We start from the raw sequence: 16347 nt of genomic DNA, 5'->3' as shown, positions 1-16347 counted from the left end.
GGAATCTCCAAGCCGTGTCGTCTGTGCCATCAGGGTCGCTCAGTCCGCTGCCAGACCGCAGCTCCGTGTGTCTCCTTTTTTGGTATTTTCACGCAAATTCTGCTAGTTGGGGTTTAGTCCACTTTTGTATCCTTCCCATCAAGGCTCAGGGGTCCAAGATTATCTTCTGTGTCTGTGTTCATTGGTTTCCCTTTTCTTTGTTGAAGAGTGTCTGTGCAGTCCTTCTGTCTAGTCTGCCATCTTGCCAGAACTTCAGTATCCCCATACTTCTTAACTATATGATGATATAATAAGAACTCCCCAGGATACAATATAGATTGTACATGCTTATATAGATTTGAAAAATAGTATTCTTCCTCTAATAATTTTAAAGATTAAATTGAAAACATACATTTAAAATAAAGAAGAGAAATTTTATTTCCATAGTTAAATAATATATTATAATTTTTTGTTTTAGCTAGAAGAACCACACCTCTTTTGGAATATATTAAAAACAGAAAATTAGAAAAGCAGGTAGGTCTGGCCTTTTGTCTGATGAATATCCTTCCTGTTTTTGCCATTTTCTTCAGACAATTTATACATATACTTTTCCATAACTTTAGAGAATTCGAGAAGAGAGGCGAGAAGAACGAAGGAGAAGGGAGTTAGAAAAGAAACGCTTGCGGGAAGAAGAGAAAAGAAAAAGAAGAGAAGAAGAAAGATGTAAGAGAAAAGAGGCAGACAAACAAAAGAAAATTGTTGAGAAAGAAATAAGGATCAAGGTAATTTTGAGTAAACAATTTCTTTTTCTAAAAATAATTCTACCATATTATCTCTTTTAATCATTTTAAGTTTAGTTTTCAAGACATTTTCATATAATCTATCCTTTTGTTATAGTTGCTTTTTCTTTATTCTAAAATAATAGTTTTCAAATTATATTCCACAAAGCACTAAGAGTTCTTCAGACATGGAGGACATGGGAATGGGTGTAAGGGCAAAGGACCATCTAGGCTGAGTGTGAAGTAAGAAGCACTTTAATAGGAGAAAACCAGTTGTTGTCCAGTCAGTTTCAACTCATGGTGACCCCACATGTGTCAGAGAACTGTGCTTCATTGGGTTTTCAGTGGCTGATTTTTCAGAAGTAGATTGCTAGCCTTTTCTTCCGAGGTATCTTTGGATGAACTCAAACCACAAACTTTTAGTTAGCAGCCAAGCACATTAACCACTTGTACCACCCAGGGATTCCTCACCCAGAGTAGCTTCACATTCAGTGTTGTAAGTCTAGCTTCTGCTTAATTTTTTTCTTTAAAGTAGAGGTTTCCTGACTTGAGAAAAAGAAAGAAAGCCCATATTTGAAATCCACTGGCTCAATATATACAATGGGAGCTCTGGTGGTATAGTGCCTAAAGCATTTTACTGCTAACCAGAAGGTTGGTGGTTCAAAACCCACCAGCCACTCCTTGGAAGAAAGATTGGGCAGTCTACTTCTGTAGTGATACCGCCTGAGAAACCCAAGGAGGGGTTGCTATGAGTCAGATCCGACTCAACAGCAGTGAGTTTGTTTTTAGTATATACAATGCTAGCCTTTCTGCATGAAAGCTAACTCATAGTATAAGGTTAAATCATTTCTTTTGTGGTAGCAGCTATGGGTGTTTCTACCTTCTTTGTCCAATTTCTCCTGTGACTGACTGGTGGATTCATTTATGAGGCTGTTAGAATGCATGTTGTGAGCTGTTGAGTCAATTCTAACTCATAGTAATCCTATAGAATAGAATAGAACTGCCCCCTAAGATTTCTAGACTATAGTCTTTATGAGAACAAATCACCAAGTCTTTTCTCCTGGAGAATGGCTGGTGAGTTCAAACTGCTGACTTTTAGCAGTTAGCAACTGACCACTTAACCATTGTGCCACCAGAGCTCCTTGTCTAATATATGGGGAACATTTTTCTCTGTGTAATATACATTGGGCCAAATTGAAATCCATTCTTATCTTTTTAGTATTGTGCTCAGAAAATGCGGTTAAGTCCAAATTTCAGCCTATTGTGTGTTTTACCTCTTCCATGAAGGATTTAAAGTCCCTTATAGGGATTCATGGGAGCTCTGATGGCGTAGTGCCTAAGGCATTTGACTGCTAACCAGAAAACTGGCAGTTCAAACCCACCAGCCACTCCTTAGAAGGAAGGTTGGGCAATCTACTTCTATAGAGGTACCACCTTGGAAACCCAAAGAGGGGTCGCTATGAGTTGAATCGACTTGACGGCAGTGAGTTTGTTGGTTTTTTTTTTTCTAATAGGGCTTCAAAAGGAAGCCTGGTGGTGCAGTGGTTAAAGTGCTTGGATGCTAACAGGAAGATCCGCAGTTCAAACCCACCACCCACTATTCAGGAGAAAGATGTGACAGTCTACTTCTATAAAGATTTATAGCCTTAGAAACCCCATGGGGCAGTTTCTACTCTGTCCTGTAGGGTCACTATAAGTCATAATCAACACAACAGCATTGGGTTTTGGGGATTCATTAGAACTGTATAACATACAGACAAAAATAAAATATCAGGATTTGGGAAAAGATATACTAGAAAGGGAAAGAGATCAGAAATAATTGAACTATACATTAGTTTCTCTATCACTCATCTGTCAGTTTCTCATATTGTGGTGGCTTGCATGTTGCTGTGAGGCTGGAGGCTGTGCCACCAGTATTTCATATACCAGCAGTTTCACCCATGGTGGACAGGTTTCAGTGAAGCTTCCAGACTAAGACAGACTCGGAAGAAGGAAGGGGCCATCCACTTCGCAAAGAATTGGCAGTGAAAACATTATGAATAGCAGTGAAACATTGTCTGATATATTACAGGAAAACTTGATGAATAGCCCTGAAACATAATCTGATATAATGCTGGAAGATGAGCCCCTCAGGGCAGATGGTACTCAAAAGACTGCTGAGGAAGAACTGCCTCCTCAAAGTGGAGTCAACCTTGATGACGTGGATGGAGTAAAGCTTTCGGGACTTCCATTTGCTGATGTGGCACGATTCAAAATGGGAAGAAACGGCTGCAGACATCCACTAATAATCAGAACATGGAATGTACAAAGTATGAACCTTGGAAATTTGGAAGTTATCTAAAATGAAATGGAATGCATAGAGATCAATATCAGCTCAGTATTATTGAGCTGAAACAGACTGGTTTTGGCCTTTTTGAGTCAGATAACCATATGATCTACTATGCTGGGAATGACAAAGAGGAATGGCATGGGATTCATCGTCACAAAAAATGTTTTAAGATGTATCCTGTCAGTGATAGGATAACATCCGCATGCCTACAAGGAAGACCAGTTAATACTGCAGTTAGTTAAATTAAGTTAATCAACCACCAAAGACAAAGATAAGGAAATTGAAGATTTTTACCAAATTCTGCAGTCTGAAATTGACCAAACGTGCAATCAAGATGTATTGCTTATCACTGGTGATTGGAATGCAAAAGTTGGAAGCGAAGAATCACTGGTAGTTGGAAAATATGGCCTTGGCGATAGAAATGACACTAGAGATAGCATGATAGAGTTTTGTAAGACCAACGACTTACTCATTGCAAATACCTTTTTCAACAACATAAATGGCAGCTGTACATGTGGACCTCACCAAATAGAATACACAGTAATCAGATTGACTACATTTGTATAAAGAAGCGATGGAGAAGCTCAATATCTTCAGCCAAAACAAGGCCAGGAGTTGACTGTGAAACAGACCATCAACTAGTCATATAGACGTTCAAGTTGAACTTGAAGACAATTAAAACAAGTCCATGAGAGCCAAAATATGACCTTGACTATATCCTACATGAATTTAGAGGCTATCTGAAGAATAGAGTTTGATCCATCAAACACCAATGACCAAAAACCAGAGGAATTATGGGATCACATCAAGAACATCATCCATGAAGAAAGCAAAGGGTCATTAAAAAGACAGGAAAGGAAGAAAAGACCAAAATGGATGTCAGAAGAGACTCTGAAATTTGCTCTTGAATGGAGAATAGCTAAAGCAAATGAAAGAAATGACAAGATAAAATAGTTGAACAGAAGATTTCAAAGAGCAACTCAAGAAGACAGAGTCAGTTATAATGAAATGTGCAAAGAGCTGGAGTTAGAAAACCAAAAGGGAAGAACATGCTCACCATTTCTCAAGTTAAAAAACTGAAGAAGAATTCAAGCATCGAGTTGCAATATTGAGAGTCTATGGGCAAAATATTGAATGATGCACGAAACATCAAAAGAAGATGGAAAGAGTATGGAGAGTCACTCTCCTGGAAAGAATTGGTTGATGCACATCTATTTCAGGAGGTGGCATATGATCAAGAACCAATGCTACTGAAGGAAGAAATTGAAGCTGCACTGGGGGAATTGGTGAAAAACAAAGCTCCAGTAATTGACAGGATACCCATTGAGATGTGTCCGCAAAAAAGGTGCCTCACTGAAGGCACTTACTCATCTGTGCCAAGAAATTGGAAGACAGCTACCTGGCCCACTGACTGGAAGAGATCTCTCTTTGTACCCATTCCAAGTAAGGTGATTGAACAGAATAAGGAAATTATCAAACAATATCATTATTATCACATGCAAGTAAAATTTTGCTGAAGACAATTCAAAAACTGTTAAAGCAGTACATTGACAGGGAACTTCCAGAAATGGAAGCTGGATTCAAAAGAGGACATGGAATGAGAGATATCATTGCTGATGTCAGATGGATCTTGGCTGTAAGCAAAGAATACCAGAAAGATGTTTACTTGTTGTATTGACTATGCAAAAGCATTTGACTGTGTGGATCATAACAAATTATGGGTAACCTTGAGAAGAATGGGAATTCCAGAACATTTAATTGGGCTCATGTAAATAAACCAGGAGGCTGTTGTTTGAATAGAACAAGGGGATACTACATGGTTTAAAATCAAGAAGAGAGTATGTCATGGTTGTATCCTTTCACCATACTTATTCAATATGTATACTGAGCAAATAATCTGAGAAGCTGGACTGTATGAAGAAGAATGTGGCATCAGGATTGGAGGAAAACTCATTAACAGCCTACCCTATGTAGACAACACAGCTTTGTTTGATGAAAGTAAAGATAACTTAAAGCACTTACTGATGAAGATTAACACTACAGTCTGCCGTATGGGTTACACCTCAACATAAAGAAAATGAAAATCCTCACAACTGGACCAATAAGCAGCATCATAATAAAATGGAGAAAAGATTGAAGTTGTCAGCGATTTCGTATTACTTGGTTCCACAGTCAGCATCCGTGGAAGCAGCAGTTGAGACATCAGACGATATATTGAACTGGGTAAATGTGCTGCAAAAGACCTCTTTGAAGTGCTGAAGAGCAAAGATGTTTCTTTGAAGACTAAGGTGCGCCTAACCCAAGCCATGGTATTTTCAGTAGCCTCATATGCGTGTGAAAGCTGGACATTAAGTAAGGAAGATTGAAGAATAGTTGATGCTTTTCAGTTGTGGTGTTGGCAAAGAATACTGAAAGTGCCAAGGACTACCAAAAGAACAAACATATCTGACCTGGAAGAAGTGCAGTTGGACTGCTCCTTGGAAGCGAGAATGGCCAGACTTCATCTCACCTACTTTGATCATGTCAGAAAGGACCATTCCCTGGAGAAGGATATCATGCTTAGTAAAGTAGAGGGTCAGCTAAAAGGGGGGATGCCCTTGACAAGATGGATTGATACAGTGGCTGCAACAATGGGCTTACATTAAGTATAGCAAGGATTGTGAGGCAGGCACAGGACCAGGCAGTGTTTAGTTCTGATGTACATAGGGTCATTGTGAGTTGGAGCAGACTAGACAGCACCTAACAACAACAGCAGTTTGGTTCTGTTACTCTCGTCAGTCAAAAACTGAAAAGTTTATCAGCTAGTTTTCATTATCCATGATGACAAAACATAACCAGTTCTTCATGGGTTTCAAATCTTTTTTTTTAGGGTTCGCTCTAAAATAATTTCCCCATAGGTAGACACATGGGGTTTACTAGCAATTTCTTAGTATTTTTACAAAGACACTCAACCATTTCCATCAGTCGGGATTGGCTGGGTAACACTGCAGTAACAAATAGCCTGAAAAATAATTGGTTTAGCATGACTGAAGTTTATTTCTTGTCCATGTTAAATGTCCATTCTTTGTCCATTGTGCATTAGCAGATAGGCTCAGCTGATTGTAGTCATTCAGTGATCCAGGCTGGTGGAGGCTCCATCTTGGCATTTGCTTCCACAATCTTCATGACAGAGTAATATAGCACACTTCACAGTACTTAAAGCTTCCACATGGAAGTTACATGTTATTTCTGCCTATATTTGATTGGCCAAAACATGATACATGGCCCCATTTAATTTCAAATGGATAGGAATGTGCAGTATTACCAATTTCCCAGAAGAAGGAACATCTGAAATAGATGGTGAACATCATCAATGAATAATATAATTTATGAAGATTCTTTCTGGGAATGTCTCTTTAAAATGTAAGGACAGTTCTCCAAAATGCAACTTTATGAAAGGTGTGTGGCGCAGGAGAAAGGTGTGCTCTAGCTTGTTTGTTTCAAGGATATAACCTCTGTGTGTGAGGTGAATAGGCAAACTATTTGTCCCACAAAAAGTCATCTAAAATAGTTTCTTCCAACTTGATTTTGCTAAGAATTGGACAAGAGCCTGGGTACAGATCTATGTATTCCTAAAATCTCATAATCTGTTAATAACATTGATGAAATTGAGGAACTAAGCAAGATTATTAAATAAAGATTGACCATTCCACATCTGCAAGGATATGTACCTAATGGGCAAAGCCAGGGTTTCCTTCAGGAAAAATTCTGAGAACAGTGTTTGTTGTTTAGTCTATGCTTGTTTAAGTGTGCAAACATAATTCTCCATAGCAAACATTGCAGCAGATGTATTTTCTATAGCAAACATACATAGCCTCTAAAGTATAAGTTAACAAACAGCCCTTGCAAGATAACTATTAAAACAAAACCTTAATATTACAGGAAAGGTCTTTGTAGTTGTAGGAATTTAACTCTATCATCATGATCAGGTACAGAATACGTTTTATGGTCACAAATGGGTGAATATTTTCTAACCTTCTCATTTACCTTTCTAAATGAATAATAGTTTACCCAGTGCCTAGTGCTTTACAGGGAGCTCTGGTGGCTTAGTGCCTAAGGCACTTGACTGCTAACCAGAAGCCTGGTGGTTCAAACCCACCAGCTACTCCTCAAAAGGAAGGTTGGGCAATCTACTTCCATAGTGATATTGCCTCAGAAACCCAAGGAAGGATCGCTATGAGTCAGATCCGACTTGACGGAGTAAGTTGTTTTTTTTGGGGGGGGGGGAGGTAGTGCTTTATATTCGCAAAAGCTGTTTTATTAACAACCTTTTTATTAAAGTTCTTCAGAAAGAACCATTGAAACTTGTTACTGCAGTGTAACCCAGCCAATCCTGACTGATAGAAGTCTACAACTTCTGTTATAATTATAACTAAGACTTAAGGTATTTGAAGTTGAATGTGTAATTAGAATCCAAACAATAAAAACAAATTTATATCAATAAAAGTATGTTCAGGACTCTTCATTTAGGAGAAAAAGAAAAGAAGAAGAAATTAAAACATAAACACAAGAAGAAAAAAGAATAGTTCTGTCCAAATCTGGTAAAACAAAATTTTGGTAGCAGATAAGACCCTCATGACAATGAGTGATCCATGACTTCTGTCCTTAAAAGTGGCTAGTATGATGATTAATAAATAAACCTAACAGTACATATAAGATTTATATCATCTTACCCCAAGTTTAGCTTTTAGTAAGCATCTGTGATGAGTTTGGAGACCTCTGACTTATAAACCATTTGGAGAATTTAAATTTTAAAAAAGCTGAAAAATAAAATCTGGAGAAATGCCAAAAGAATTTGTATTAATAACCCAAAGACAGAGAGTCAGACAGATGTTCTCATAGCTATTACTAATAATAAAGAGGAATATGATTCAAGGAGAGCAATCCAGCTATTTATTTTTCCTCTGAGCAATGAGCATAAATTGAAACAGAAAGTTAGGTTACCAAAATTACAAATAGAACTCCTGCATATATACATTGTAGGCAATAGATTACATTATCTAAAAAAATGGTGTGATCTTTTTCATGAAGCTCTTTTAAAGCAGATGTATGTAACTATGTTACACCAAAAAAAAAACCAGACTCACTGCGGTCAAGTCGATTCAACTCATAGCAACCCCTCCTTGGGTTTTCAAGGCAGTATCTCTACGGAAGTAGATTGCCCAGTCTTCTTCTGAGAATTGGCTGGTAGGGTATGTAGAATAAGCATAGGAGAAATCTGGAAAGGGTATACACCAGACTGTTAGTAGCTGTTGGCTCTCAAGAGAGTATCTGTAGGGCTCTACAGATCTGGCCCCTACTTCTACCTTATGCTTGTGTCATGTTCCCCTGGTTCATTCTCCAGCCACTCTTGCTTTCTTCCTTTGTTCTTAAATTTACCAGACTGATTGCACCTTATGGCCTGTGAGTTTGCTTCCCTCCACAGGGAGCTTTTCCCCCAGACTTATGGATCTTCTCATCTGCTGGTCTCAAGTCATATGTTATCTTCTCAGAGAGGCCTCTCCTGACCCCTGTCTAAAATATTCCTGCTCTTCCTGTCACCCCTGATATCTCTATCCTTTTATTATGTTTTATTATGTGTTCATAGCACATAATCCTACCTGAAGTTAGCTTGTTCATGTATTTGTGTGTTTTTTTCCCACTGTGTATACCATCAGTTTCACCACCATCCTTAACCCACCACAACTCCCATAGCCTCAGCTAGGATGTAAAGTCTAACATTTTTTTAATGCAGACCTTGTCTGACTTATTCAAAACTATATTCCTAGCATCTAAAACAGGGTCTGGCACATAGTAGGTGCACAAAATTATTTGTTGAATGAATGAATACATTTACTATTGCACTACCCTGTGGTTTGCATATGTTACTTTTGTAATTGGAAAAAAAAAAAAAAAGATCACCCTGATATATGCCATAACATGGATGAATCTTAAAACATGCGGAATAAAATGCCAGTCACAAAATAACAAATACTGTCTGATCTCACTTATAAAATAAGCAAATATGTAGAAACTAAAAATTTTTAGTGTTTATCAGAGGTGGGAGGGAGGGGAAAAAAGGGAGTTTTTACTTAAGGGCATTGAGGTGATATTAATCATGGTGGAATAACTTGGAAAAGGATAGTGATCAGGGTTGCACAACTTGAAGAATGTAATCAGTGTCACTGAATTATATCTGTAGAAGTTGTTGGGGAACAAAGGACCAACAGTCATCTGAAAGGAAATATTTAAATGCACTGATCCCATGGAAGCACAACTAGAGGACAGGCTAACATAATTCATAACTTTGATGAGAAACAACTTTAGTATTTTGCCTTATATCTGTTTCATTTTTAAAAGAACTCTAATTGAAATGTAGGCGCTCTGGTGGCGTAGTGCCTAAGGCATTTGACTTCTAACCACAAGGCTGGCAGTTCAAACCCACCAGCCACTCCTCAGAAGGAAGATAGGGCAATCTACTTCCATAGTGATACCGCCTTGGAAACCCAAGGAGAGGTTGCTATGAGTCGGATCAGACTCGAAGGCAGTGAGTTTGGTTTTGGTTTTGAAATTGAAATGTATCTAAGTATAGTGCATAGTTGAGTATACACTGCAATTTAAACTATGTTTATTGTGAGAGAAAAAAAAAAATCACAACTGGACCTTTCTGTTTTCCAATCTGCCTCTACTTAATGGTGCTTAAATTGCAGCATAAGCTGTACAGAAAACAGGGACAAAGTTCCAAATGAAAAGACATCAAATTAAATGCATCATTGCCATCTGCTAATTCTTTTTCAAGAAAGGGAATAATAAATGCTTTGAAAACTATAAACTGATTCTAAAAGTCACCAATATAAGTCTAAACCTTTGAAAAGTACTTCTTGTTTGTTTTTTTCTTACTACGATAGTGTCTTAGTTATCTAGTGCTTCTGTTACAGAAGTACGACAAGTTGAGTGGATTTAACAAACAAATTTATTCTCTCACAGTTTAGGAGGCTGGAAGTACAAACTCAGGGCCCCAGCTCTAGGGAAAGACGTCTTTCCCTGTCAGCTCTGATGGAAGGTCCTTGTCTCTGTTCAACATCTGTGGGCCCAGCATTCCTTGGCGATCTCCATGTGTCTTCACATCTATATTCCCATGGATCTGAGGTTCCCAGCACAGAAACCCTGAATCCAAAGGACGTACTCTGCTTCTGGCTTTTCTTTCTTGGTGGTAGTAGGTCCCTCTGATCTCTGCTCACTTGTTTAATTCCTTTTTCATATTTCAAAAGAGGTTGAGTCAAAATACAACCTAATCCTATAGATTGCATCCTGCCTCATTAATGTAATTGTCTCTAATCCTGCCTCATTAACATCATAGAGGTGAGAATTTACAACACATAGGATAATAACATCAGATCACCAAATGGAGTATAATTACATAATAATAAGAATCATGGCCCAGCCAAGTTGACACATATTTTTCGGGGACATAAGTAATTTTTGTTATTGTGGGAGAACTAGAACCACAGATAAAAGAGAAAAAAAAATTATCCAATCTAGAAATAATCACTGTTAACATTGTATTACAGAACCTTTTTGATATATTTTTACATGTGTATGTATAAATGTGTATATTGACATATAAATAGAAATTGGATCATTGTGCACATTCCGTCTTGTAACATTTTTTCATTCATAATGTGAACACCACCTACTCATCACTTTTAACTGTTCTACAAAAGTGAAATACAAAGTAGTTCATTGACTGAATGCTCCACTATTTATTTAACCAAAAACTTACATTTTTGCTATTTTAGCATTTGAGCTCAATAGTGGCATCTACTTTTTTTTAAAAAATAATATTTTATTGAGTTTTTGGTGAAAGTTTACATAGTTAGGTTCCCATTTGATAATTTCTGAACAGATTGTTTAGTGACATTAGTTACATTTATCACAATGTGTCAACATTTTCTTTTTCTGTTGTTGTTGTTTCATATCCAATACTCTAATTTCTCTTCCCCCTTATCTTCTCATCTTTGCTTTTGAGTAATTGTTGACCCCTTTGGTCTCATACAGACAGTTTTTAAGTAGAGCACCAATGTTAAGAGTTGTTGTTGTTGTTTATGTGCCGTGGAGTCGGACCCGACTCATAGTGACCCCTCCTTGAGTTTCCGAGGCAGTATCACTACAGAAGGAGATTGCCCAACCTTCCTTCCGAGGAGTGGCTGGTGGATTTGAACCACCTGCCTTCTGGTTAGCAGTCAAGTGCCTTAGGCACTATGCTTCCAGAGCTCCCATGTTATGGGTAATATCCTTTATTTTGTGCTCCACTCTGCTATTTCTCAAAAGGTGAGCTTGGGATAGGTTTGTTTCCAGGTTTAGAATATCTCAGGGTGATAGTCTGAGGGAATCCTGTGTTCTCTACTGTTGCAGTTTCTCTGGCTTGTTTTCTTTTCCTTTCAAAGATTGAGTTCTACTCCACATTTTTCTCCCATTCTATCCAGGACCATCTTTTGGACCCTGGTCAGAACCTCAGTGGTGGTAGCCAGGCATCATCCATTTCTTCTGATCTCTCAGGGTAGATGTGGTTGTAGCTTGTATAGACTTGTTTCTTCTCTGAGCTTTTGGTTACCTTCTTACTGTTTTCTCCTGGTAAGTAGAGACCAGTAGTTGTGTCTTAGATAGCTGCTCTCAAGCTATTAAGAGCCCAGATGCTGGGATGCAGATTATGATTTTTGTAAACTATGTTATGCCAGTCAACTGACTTGTCCCATGAGACTATGATCCAAAGCTTTCAAACCCAGAAAACCAATCTTGGAAAGTGTTTGGTTATATCTGAGGAGTATCCATATTTGTGTCTTCAATGAATATATGTGCTTCTGCCTGTATATTTGTATTTACACGTACCTGTAGATAATTCTGTTCTCACCTATGTACACATCTGTACCTAACATATACCAGTTTGCCTATAGCCATCCATATGTGCTTAAACACTAATTTTTACTTTGGTTGTACTGTGCTTACTACATCCACATTCAGTGCCACTTTTCCCATCACCAAAAATAACAAGTCTCTACAATCTAAAGCATACTTCACCTCCCCACCCCCTGGAGGAGAATGTTGGTCTTTCTATACAAAACTCACTGCTATTGAGTTGATTCCAACTCATAGCAACCCCCTTTGGGTTTCTGAGGCAATAAATCTTTATAGAAGTACATTGCCCAGTCCTCCTTCCACAGAGTGGCTGATGGGTTTGAACTACCAACCTTCTGGTTATCAGTCAAATGCCTTAAGCAGTAGATCACCAGAGCTCCCTATACATATCTCTATTCTTGTTTTCTTATAAAAGAGGGATCATACAATATTTGCCCTTATATGCTTGACTTATTTGACTTAGCATTATGCCCTCCAAGTTCATCCATGTTTATAATGTGTTTTATGGACTCATCATTGTTCTTTATGGTTGCATAATATTCTGTTATATGTATGTAACCACAGTTTGCTTATCCATTTATCAACTGATGAGCACTTCAGTTATTTCCATTTATTTGCTATTATGAATAAAGCAGCAATGAACATATATCTGTTCATGTAATTACTTTTAGGTCTGTAGAATATATACCAGGAGCTCTGGTGGCATAGTGCCTAAGACACTTGACTGCTAACCAGAAAGTTGGCAGTTTAAACCCACCAGCCACTCCTTAGAAGGAAGACTGGACAATCTACTTCTGTAGAGATACTGCCTCCGAAACCCAAGGATGGGTCGCAATGATTTGGAATCAACTCGATGGCAGTGAGTTTGAATTTGAGAGTATATACCTAGGAGTGGGATTGCTGGATCATAGGGTAGTTTTATTTCTAGTTTTTTGGGAAGGCATCATACCATTTTCCATTGTGGTTCTCTCATTTTATAGTCCCCCAGAAATGGATAAGGGTTCAAATCTCTGCACATCTTGCCAACATTTGTTGTTATCTGTTTTTGTTTTGTTTTTTTAAATCAGTGCAGTTTTACTTGGTTGAGATGGTTATCTCACTGTAGTTTTACTTTTCATTTCTCTAATGGCTAGTGCCCTAGGCAGGAAGCAGGAACCAGGTAGGGGGAAGGCCATGAGGTGAGTGGAGTGGTTTGGAACAGCTAAAGGAGACAAACTTGTCTGTGAAGTTTGTCAGACTGTGTTGACTTGTGTGTTACTGTGAGGCTGGAGGCTGTGCCATTGGTGTTTCAAATGGCAGCAGTGTTGCCCATGGTGGACAGCTTTCAGCAGGACTTCCAGACTGAGACAGACTTGGAAGAAGGAAGAGGCCTTCCACTTCTCAAAGAATTGGCCAGGGGAAACCTTATGAATAACAGTGAAACCTTGTCTGATATATTACTGGAAAACTTCATGAATAGGCCTGAAACATTGTCTGACACAGTGCCAGAAGATGAGCCCATCAGGTCAGAAGGCACTCAAAATATGACTGGGAAAGAGCTACCTCATCATAGGAGAGCCGACTTTAATGATATGGATAAAGTAAAGCTTCTGGGACCTCCATTTGCTGATGTGGCACGACTCAAAGCTGCAAACATCCATTAATAATTGGAACATGGAATGTACAAAGTATGAATCTAGGAAAATAGGAAGTTGTCAAAAATGAAATGGAACATATAAAGATCAATATCCTAGGCATTAGTGAGCTGAAATGGACCATTTTTGGCCGTTTTGAATCAGACAGGCATATGATCTACTATGCCGGAAATGACAAATTGAACAGGAATAGCATGGCATTCTTCATCAGAGAGAATGTTTCAAGATCTATTCCAAAGTACAATGCTGTCAGTGATAGAATAATAGGCATATGCCTACAAGGAAGGCCAGTTAATACTACTGTTATTCAAATTTACACACAACCACCAAGGCCAAAGATGAGGAAACTGAAAATTTTTACCAACTTCTGCAGTCTGAAATTGACCGAACATGCAATCAAGATGTGTTGATTATTGCTGGTGATTGGAATGCAAAAGTTGGAAACAAAGAAGAATCATCAGTACTTGGAAAATATGGCCTTGGTGATAGAAATGAGGCTGGAGATCACATGATAGAATTTTGCAAGACCAATAACTTGGCAAGGGGCTCTGGTAGTGTAGTGCCTAAGGCACTTGACTGCTAACTAGAAGGCTGGTGATTCAAACCCACCAGCCACTCTTCAGAAGAAAGGTTGGGCAATCTGCTTCCATAGTGATACTGCCTCAGGAACCCAAGGAGGAGTTGCTGAGTCAGGTCTGAGTCGACGGCAAAACAACAACTTTGCAAATACCTTTTTCAACAACACAAGAGGTGGCTATTCACATGGACTTTGCCAGACAGAGTACAGAGGAATCAGATTGACTACATTTGTGGCAAGAGATGATGGAAAAACTCAATATCTTCAGCCAAAACAAGGCCAGAAGCTGACTTGGAACAGACCATCAACTGCTCATATGCAAGTTCAAGTTGAAGCTGAAGATAATTAAAACAAGCCCATGAGAGCCAAAATATGACCTTGAATATATCCTCCTGAATTTAGAGACCATTTAAAGAATAGATTTGATGCATTGAACACCAGTGACCAAAAACTAGAGGAATTGTGGGATGACATCAAGAACATTATCCATGTAGAAAGCAAAAGGTCATTAAAAAAGACAGAAAAGGAAGAAAAACCAAAATGGATGTCAGAAGAGACTCTGAAACTTGCCCTTGAATGGAGAGTAGCTAAAGCAAATGGAAGAAATGACAAGATAAAAGAGCCAAACAGATTTCAAGGAGCAGCTCCAGAAGACAAAGTCAATTATTATAATGAAATGTGCAAAGACATGGAATTGGAAAACCAAAAGGGAAGAACACACTCAGCATTTCTCAAGCTGAAAAAACTGATGAAAAAATTTAAACCTTGAGTTGCAATATTGAAAGATTCTATGGGCAATATATTGAATGATGCTGAAAACATCAAACGGAGATGGAAAGAATATGCAGAGTCACTGTACCAAAAATAACTGTGAGATGATCATCCATTTCAGGAGGTGTCATATGACAAGAACCAATGGTACTGAAGGAAGAAATTGAAGATACAGTGGTGAAAAAAACAAGGCTCCAGGAATTGGAGGGAAACCTGTTGAGATGTTTCAACAAACAGATGCCCTGCTGGAGGCAATCACTTGGCTATGCCAAGAGTTTTGGAAGACAGCTACCTGGCCAACTGACTGGGAGAGATCCATATTTGTACCCATTCCAAAGAAAGGTGATCCCACAGAATGTGGAAATTATCTAACAATATCATTAATATCACACACAAGTAAAATCTTACTGAAGATAATTCAAAAACAGTTGCAGCAGTATATTGACCAAGAACTTCCAGAAATGCAAGCTGGATTCAGAAGAGGACATGGAAAGAGGGATATCGTTGCTGATGTTAGATGGATCTTGGCTCAAAGTAAAGAATACCAGAAGGATGTTTATTTGTGTTTTATTGACTGTGCAAAAGCATTTGATTGTATGGATAATAACAAATTATGGGTAACATTGAGAAGAAAGGGAATTTCAAAACACTTAATTGTACTCATGAGGAACCTGTGGATAGACCAAGAGGCTGTGTGAACAGAACAAGGGGGCACTGCATGGTTTAAAATCAGAAGGGGAGTGCATCAGGGTTGTATCCTTTCACCATACTTATTAAATCTGTATGTTGAGCAAATAATCCAAGAAGCTGGACTTTATGCAGAGAAATGTGGCATCAGGATTAGTGGGAGACTCATTAACAACCTGCAGTATGCTGACAACACAACTTTTCTTGCTGAAAGCAAGGATGACTTGAAGCACTTACTGATGAAGATTGAAGACTACAGTCTGCAGTATGCATTACACCTCAACATAAAGAAAAGACAAATCCTCACAACTAGACCAGTCAACAAGCAGCATCACAATACATGGAGAAAGATTGAAATTGTCAAAGACTTCATATTACTTGGTTGTACAGTCAACACCAATGGAAGCAGCAGTCAGGATTTCAGACACATACAGCATTAGGCAAATCTGCTGCAAAAGACCTCTTTCAAGTGCTGAAGAGCAAAGATACCTCCTTGAAGACTAAGGTGCACCTGACACAAGCCATGGTATTTTCAGTCACCTCATTTGCATGTGAGAAGTGGACAATGAATAAGGAAGACCGAAGAAGAGTTGATGCTTTTGAGTTGTGGTGCTGGCGAAGAATGCTGAAAGTACCGTGGACTGCTAAAAGAACTAA

At 38.4% G+C, this 16347-nt stretch overlaps 1 protein-coding gene across 1 annotated transcript in view; it reads left to right on the top strand.

The window, feature by feature from the left end:
• The window catches only part of UPF3A (UPF3A regulator of nonsense mediated mRNA decay), a 53858-nt gene that overhangs the window by 18616 nt on the left and 18895 nt on the right, over positions 1 to 16347 (top strand). The window contains exons 6-7 of the mRNA XM_007942399.1: positions 458 to 513; positions 603 to 761. Coding sequence (XP_007940590.1) covers positions 458 to 513; positions 603 to 761 — 215 coding nt within the window. The remainder of the gene's footprint in view (positions 1 to 457; positions 514 to 602; positions 762 to 16347) is intronic.

The sequence above is a fragment of the Orycteropus afer genome, unplaced genomic scaffold (assembly GCF_000298275.1).
Source record: "Orycteropus afer afer isolate SDZICR_OR568_19922 unplaced genomic scaffold, OryAfe1.0 scaffold00089, whole genome shotgun sequence".
NCBI lineage: Eukaryota > Metazoa > Chordata > Mammalia > Tubulidentata > Orycteropodidae > Orycteropus > Orycteropus afer.
Note: the sequence above shows the minus strand (reverse complement) of the source record. Positions and strands in the feature narration are given on the sequence as shown.